The following is a 7,524-nucleotide window of genomic DNA, read 5'->3' as shown; positions in this document are numbered from 1 at the left end:
TTTTGCTGTGCTCCTTACTTTACATAAATAAAGCCAAGTTTAAGAGCTAGTGACTGAGCTTAATGTAAATTCATTCCTTCATTCTGTCGTGACTCAGGTTTCTAACCTGTTGTGTTTTTAAACCCACCCCAAGTACTTCACCTGTGTACCAGCTTATGGTACTGCGGATGCCAGGGCCAAGACAGAGCCTTCCCCCAAGGCCTTGCACTGCAGCTGGTCTCTCTGTCTTGAGCAGTGGCTTTCACTCACAGTATACAGTTTCATCTTGCAGAGTACCAGGTCACTGTCAGCAGCCTCTGAGATCAATGTTGAGGGGACTAGGAAGCAGGACTCAGAGGGAGTAAGGCCTATAAACCATCTCAGCATGCTCAGGGTGGGGAGGAGAGCTGGATATGTGGGAGAGTGTTTTGCCTTCAGGTGAGAGGGTGGCAACCTCAGTCAGGGTCCCTGATAGCTGGGGACTTAGAACATCTAGCTACATTCTGGAAATGACTTAGAGACATTTAGAACTGAACTGTTTTGTTGTTAAAATGGATAATCCACATGTTTATAAAGGACAGGCAGTATTTTTCATAACTGAGTCCAAGAGGGGAAGGACAGAGCCTGCTTTGTGCCCATTTTATGGATGGTCGATGATCCTCTGCCCTGAGGCATGTTTGTGTATACACCTATCCTCGGGTGAGCACAGGCTGGTCAGGAAAGGATATGAGTTAATTTCAACTCTACCACCGTGTGGAGATGGGGTCAGCTTTGCTACTGCTGCTCCTCGATGGGCAGTGAATGCTGCTTTCCCTTTAGGATAGGACTGTGCATGTTTAGAAGTTGTCAGCCACCAGTGCAAGAGGCCCAGCTAAAGGCTGGCTGGTGGTGCCTACTAAGTGCAGCAGTCTCTGAGACGGGATTTCAGTGGAGGTTCCCTAGAAGGGCAGGTTCAACCCTCATACCTGTCTGGTCCTAAGGGACAGGAATACATTAGAGACTGAAACTGGGGGAGTATGGACAGAGTAGAAAATGAACTGTGCTTGTCACTTGAATTGTACCAATGCCATTTTTCTTTGCTTTTTTCCCTACCTTAAAGTTCAGACCTTTGGGCTCTTGGATGTATAATATACCAGCTTGTGGCAGGACTCCCACCATTCCGAGCCGGGTAAGAAGCACTTTGGCTCCCAAGCCTGAGCCCATCGTAGCACACTTCCTCCTGGCAGAGTGGGAGAGCAGTTCCAGGGACTGGTGGGCTAAGGAGGAACTTCCCTTGTGGCTCTCAAGTGCATAGGATGTGGTGGCTTGTGGGTGGCAGGGTAATGTTGGTTTGTCACAGGAAGGTTGTACCTGGTACTGGAGGCTTGAAGGATCCTCCCTGAATGATTTTTTTTTTTAATTCATAGAAATGAGTATCTTATATTTCAGAAGATCATTAAGTTGGAATATGACTTCCCAGAAAAATTCTTCCCTAAAGCAAGAGACCTCGTGGAAAAACTCTTGGTAAGCATTTTGAATTTTCTCTGGTAAGGAGACCCTGGCCACACATTGCATTCTCTGACCCTGTGCTTGAAGGAGCTTCCTGGAGGCCGCTGGGTTGAAGGACAGGTATGTTCAGGGTTGACAGAGATTGTAGATACAGTCATGTCTTGCATCTCACCTCATTATAATTCCTTTCACTTTTAAAGTGCCTGGTTGACTTTAATAAGACAGGAAATTACTGTATCATTTTGCATGTGCTCATCAACATTGCAGAGCTCTTTCAGTTACTGCTGCTGGTGCAACTGGATTTATTACAGTGGCAGATGGCTTAAATGCTACTTCAGTGATGTCTGTTGATGTCAACTTTATAGTAAGCTACATGCGGACTTTAAAGATCAACCCGGGTAATGAAATAAAAACAGATGGACCTGGGAAAGGAATACCAGTTTATATTCCAGAAACTAAAGTGTCCTGGGCCTGGTTGCTTTAGATGCTGTCTGCCTTCTTACCTCAATCTTGGGAGCAGAATCAGTTCAAGCTTCAGGATCAGCTTTTTCCCACCCGCCTCTGACTTACTCCTTAGTTTCTTTTGGTGGGAGTTGGGCTTGCTTTCATGTATGTCTGGTGGGTACAGGGCTTCTTGTCCCCCCTGTTTCTTTCTATCTCCAGGAAGAAATGATACTGCAGCCCTTTGAGAGACAGGGGTATTGAGCATCATGTCTATAAGAGTTTGCTGTCCAGGCTTTTTGTTCTTTTTGCTATTAGAGCTGGTCATTTCTTTTTTTTTTCCCCTCTAGTTGTAGGATCTTCTTAACTTCCTTCCCTCCTTTCTTTCTTTGTAATACTAGGAATTGAACCCAAGGCCATGTGCATGCTAGGCAAGCACTTACTGTTGAGCTTTATCCCTAGCTTTTTTTGATTATTTTGATATAGCATCTTGCCAAATTGCCCAAGCTGGCTTGGAACTCACAATCCTCTTGCCTCAGCCTTCTGAGTAACTGGTATTACAGGCATGTGCTACCGTACTTAGCTTGTTTTAACTGCATATTTTATTTATTTTTTGTTTTGTTTGTTGAGATAGGGTCTTGCTATGTAGTTCAGCCTGGCTTTGAACTTAACCATATAATTACTTTTTTTTTTTTTTGTAATTATGTATTTTAAAAGAATACTTTCTGCTTGCTATATTTTGAAGAAGTTGATGTTAAATTTATTTTCATCTGTGGGAGGCAGGAGGTAGAGCCTTAGGGTGAGGCAAGAACCCAGAGCAGCCTGGGGCCCCCATGGCAGGAAAAGCAGGCCTGGCATGGTCCTTCAGGAGGTACTAAGAGTCTAAAAGAATTTTGCTCAAAAACATCCTTTTTGTCAGAATTATGTTTTAACTCTGACAGTAACTTGTCTTGATTATCACTTAAGGTTTTAGATGCCACAAAGCGGTTAGGCTGTGAAGAGATGGAAGGGTACGAACCTCTCAAGGCTCATTCATTCTTTGAATCCATCACATGGGAGAATCTGCACCAGCAGACACCCCCGAAGCTCACAGCTTACTTACCAGCCATGTCAGAGGACGACGAGGACTGCTATGGCAATGTAAGCCAGCACCCATGGGAGAGTCTGGGCAGAGAGGACTGCTTATGCCACAAGGCATGTCTCCTCTGCACACAAGGGGTCCATGCCCTCGTGCCACGGGACATGGATTTGTGTGATTAGTGTGAGTCAGCATTACAGAGTATTAGTGGTTGGACACTTCCCTGCTATGTAGCTGTGACCAGCAGGCCTGGGGAGGGCTAAGTCTTGCTCCTCATTTCCTCAGCTGTGAGTGGTGTGATGAGTTGTGCCCATAGGGGTGGAGCTGGCGGCTCATGCTGTGTGAGGGCATGACACCCTGCCTGCACTCATCTCTGGGCTCCTGGCCCAGGGCTCACTGGTGGCAGCTTTTGGCTCTGTGCTTTTATAATTGTGTCTAAGATATTTGTGAATGCTGCTTATCTCTTAAAAGATATCTGGGCCCCTCCTGCCTTGAACTTTTGGACATGTGACTTTGGAGGGTAGCTCCTAGTCAGTGCATATCCATGCTCAGCAGGAGCAGGCCTGCCTAGTCTGAAGGATGCAGCTCCAGGGTCTGTGAGCAGTAGCTGTCACTGACTTTGAGCTGCTTATCTCCCAAAGCTTGACTATAGGCACACGGTTTTATTATTACCTTGTTACTAAAACTTTCTCTCTCTTTTTTTTTTTTTTTTTTTTTTTTTTGAGACAAGGTCTCATTATGTAGTTCGGACTGGCCTTGAGCTCACTTTCTAGCCCAGGCTGGTCTCGAACTTGTAATGATCCTCCTGCCTCAGTCTCCCAAGTGCTGGGATTACCGGTGTGTGCCACCATGCCTGGTCTTTCTCTTTTTTTCGAGACAGGGTCTTGCTATGTAGTTCAGGATGGCCCTGAACTCACTATGTGGCCAGGGTCTTGCTGTGTAGTTCAGGCCAGCCCTGAGCTCACTGTGTAGCCTATTGTGGCCTTGAACTCATGCCAATCCTCCTGCCTCAGCCTCTCAAGGGCTGGGATTACAAGCATATACTGCCATGCCTGTCCTATCTGGGCTCTTTTTATCATTTTCCATTGTGACCCCAATGTACTTAGAAGTGATTTTAGAAGTTCTTTATTGTTGATACACATTTTTCTGGTTTGATTGGCATTGAAATATTTTCTAGCCAGTTCCTGAGCATAGAATTCCATTTCAGTTGACTAAGGAACTTTAGCTTGTACCTAAAATTCTTCCAGAGCTACACTAAAGTCACTACTGCCTTAGCTTAGCAGCCCGATAGGTCAGTGGAGGAGAATAAGATCTCTCTACACTTACCAGAAGAGACAGGCAGGCCATCTGCCTTGGTTGTGTGTATGAGCCCACTAGGTGTGGGAGGGCCTCAGGGATAGATGCTGTGTGGGGTTTTGACCCAAGAGGCAAATTAAGGCACCTTTCTTTGTTTTCCTTCTTCCCTACAGTATGATAATCTCCTAAGCCAATTTGGCTGCATGCAAGTATCATCATCATCCTCCTCCCATTCCCTGTCTGCAGTGGATGCCAGCCTGCCCCATAGGTCGGGCAGCAACATAGAGCAGTACATCCATGATTTGGACACTAATTCTTTTGAACTGGACTTACAGTTTTCTGAAGATGAGAAGATATTATTATTGGAGAAGCAAGCCAGTGGAAATCCTTGGTAAGAATTATAGGGATAAATATACCTCTGTATATAAATGCAGTGAGCCTGGATACCTGCAGTGCAGCAGGTATCCAGCAGGGATGCTGAGTGAGGCTCATAGTGACATCTTGTCCTTGAGCTGCCTACCTAGCTGTTCAAGTGCTCTTTTTTTTTTTTTTTTTTGTCTTTAAAGACAGGTTCTCACTATGTAGTTCCTGGCCTTGAATTCACTACGTAGCCCAGGCTGCCTCAAACTCATGGCAATCCTCCTGAGTCAGCCTCCTAAGTGCTGGGATTTGAATGCTCCTAAAAAGAGGACACTCAAGGGGTGGTTGGAATGTGATATTTAGGAGACTGTGGGTCTAAGGGTTGAGTAGACTCAGGTATCCTAGTTCCAGAGGGCAAGGCTGCAGACAGTCCCCTGCTTTGTCAGATGTGAGCTGTCTGTGACTGAAATAACTACGGTCCTTTGCTGAGGCATTCAGAGGATTTCTAAGGTTTTGATTTCTGTTTATATTGAGGCAGACATTTTCTATGTTCACTAGGCATTTGTGTTTACTTTTTTGAGGTACTTTGTGTACTTTGCATCATTCATTCATTCATCCATTCATTTATTTATGTAGAGGCAAGGTCTAGCTCTATAGTTCAGGCTGGCCTTGAATTCTCCATGTAGCTGAGGCTGGCTTTGAATTTGCTGCAATTCTTCTGCTTCAGCCTCCTGAGTTCTGGGATAATAGCCATGTGCACCATGCCAGGCTCTTTGCAGTTTTTAAAAGTCAATTTTTAAGAGCCATATGTATGAAAGATATTATGTATTGTGTATTTTGTCAAAATTTTCCTTCCAATATGTTCTTCAGTCTGTTAATGGTGTATTTTGGATGGAAGTTACATGTTCCTACAAAACTAAACTTGTTATTATTTTGTTTTCCATCTTAGACTTGTTGAAAATGGCCTCAATATTTTTACCTACATTTTATTCAAGAGGTTTTTATGCTTTTAGTGCTTTTTTATGGGCAGAATGTGGTCCAGGGCAGTGGAGATCTCTCAGGTAGGCATGGAGTAGGATGAGGTGGAAAGAGAAGACAGACAGGAAACAGTTGAGGGCTCACTGAGACAGGAGAAAGTTCACAGGGCTCAAGGGACTTTTGGGGAAGAATGAGAGGTAAAGGAGCTAAGCTGAGTATGGTGGCACACACCTGTAATCCCAGCACTCGGGAGGCTGAGGCAGGAGGATCACTGTGAGTTTGAAGCCAGCCTGGGGCTACATAAGTGGGTTTAAGGCCAGTCTGCACTACATTATGAGATCCTGACTCAAAAATAGGAGAGGAGTTGAGCTCTCAGTGGCTTTCTTAGCACAGTCCAGAGGGAGGGAAAAGCATACATGTGGCTAAAATTAGGATGTCATACCATTAGAAATTACTGTCTCTAGAAAGACTTGAGTATAATGTCAGTCCTCAGAAATATGCTACAATTATAGGGAGTTTAAATTTGTCCTTTAATTCTTTGTTTCCTAAAATAATGTTATTAAGGATATGAAAAAAGGTTGGTGTTTTGTTTTGTTTTGTTTTGTTTTGTTTTGTTTTGTTTTGTTTGCAGTATTGGGGATTCAACCTAGGGACTGCGAACCTACATCCTCACCCTTTTTAAAATTTTATTTTAGGGGCTGGGGATTTAGCTCAGCAGCACAGCACCTGCCTGGCAAGCACAAGGTTCGATTCCTGGTACTGGAAGAAAAACAAACAAACAAGCAAAAAAAATGAAATAAAATAAAATTTTATTTTGAGATGGGGTCTCATTTAGTTGTCCAGGCTGGCCAGGAACTTGTGATCTCTTGCCTTAGCCTCTCAAGTAGCTGGGATTATGGGCATGTAACACCATACTTAGTATACTTTGTCCTTTAAACAGTATTTTAAAACATTTTTTTTTACAAGTACATGTTTATAGTACATAATGATTACATTTATGAGTAGTTGATACATGTACATGACACATCTTAATTCTTTTTATGTCCCTTTTCCTCCTTCCTTCCTTTCATAAACAGTGATTTTCAAGGTATGGCCACAGAGTCCCCAGGGTGAGACAAAAACTAAGTGTGTGTAATAATTCTCAGATGATACTTACCTTTTTTACTTTTATTCTCTGATAGTATACAGTGGAGTTTTTCAGTGCCTATAGTAGCGCAGATGTTATCTTGATAGTGTGTGCTTTTGCTTTTCTAGAATTTTTGTTTTCTTTTTGTCTTTTTTTTTTCCAGACAGGATCTTGCTATATAGTTCTGGTTCGCCTTAACTCATTAGGTAGCCCAGGCTGGCCTCAAACTCACAGTGATCCTTCTGCCTTAGCCTCCCAAGTGTTGGGATTACAGGTGTGTGCCACTATGCCTAGCTTAGAATTTTCTGAAGTAGTAGATTTATAGTTCACATATGTACATTTTTGGAGATTAATAAATTCTCAGTATTCTACTGAACTTTTAATGTGAGATCTTAAAATATGCCTACTATAATTTTTGTAATTTTATATCATGCAATAAATCATCATTTTGAAACCCTGAGATTTTCCTTGTCCCTGCATGGAAATACAAGAAGTAAGTATACTTCTCTGACTACAATAGTATTAAAAATTTTATGTGCCAGGCATGGTAGCACATGCCTGTCATCCCAGCACTTGGGAGGCTGAGGCAGGAGGATCACCAGAAGTTCAAGGCCAACCTGGGCTTCTTAGTGAGATGCTGTCTCCAAAAAAAAAAAAAAATTTTTTTTAATCAAGAGTTTTTGGGCTGGGGATATGGCTCCGTGGTAGAGCTCTTGCCTTCTTGCCTTGCATGTACAAGGCCCCAGGTTCGATTCCTGGTTCCCAAAAAAAAAAAAAA

At 43.2% G+C, this 7,524-nt stretch overlaps 1 protein-coding gene across 6 annotated transcripts in view; it reads left to right on the top strand.

Moving 5' to 3' along the window:
* The window catches only part of Pdpk1 (3-phosphoinositide dependent protein kinase 1), an 87,782-nt gene that overhangs the window by 56,535 nt on the left and 23,723 nt on the right, over nucleotides 1-7,524 (top strand). For all 6 annotated transcript variants that reach the window (XM_005391417.2, XM_013517783.1, XM_005391419.2 and 3 more), the window contains 4 exons: nucleotides 1,079-1,147; nucleotides 1,386-1,482; nucleotides 2,875-3,048; nucleotides 4,456-4,673. In XM_005391417.2, the coding sequence (XP_005391474.1) occupies nucleotides 1,079-1,147; nucleotides 1,386-1,482; nucleotides 2,875-3,048; nucleotides 4,456-4,673 (558 nt within the window). The remainder of the gene's footprint in view (nucleotides 1-1,078; nucleotides 1,148-1,385; nucleotides 1,483-2,874; nucleotides 3,049-4,455; nucleotides 4,674-7,524) is intronic.

This window comes from Chinchilla lanigera, unplaced genomic scaffold, assembly GCF_000276665.1.
Source record: "Chinchilla lanigera isolate Chin_1 unplaced genomic scaffold, ChiLan1.0 scaffold00041, whole genome shotgun sequence".
NCBI lineage: Eukaryota > Metazoa > Chordata > Mammalia > Rodentia > Chinchillidae > Chinchilla > Chinchilla lanigera.
Note: the sequence above shows the minus strand (reverse complement) of the source record. Positions and strands in the feature narration are given on the sequence as shown.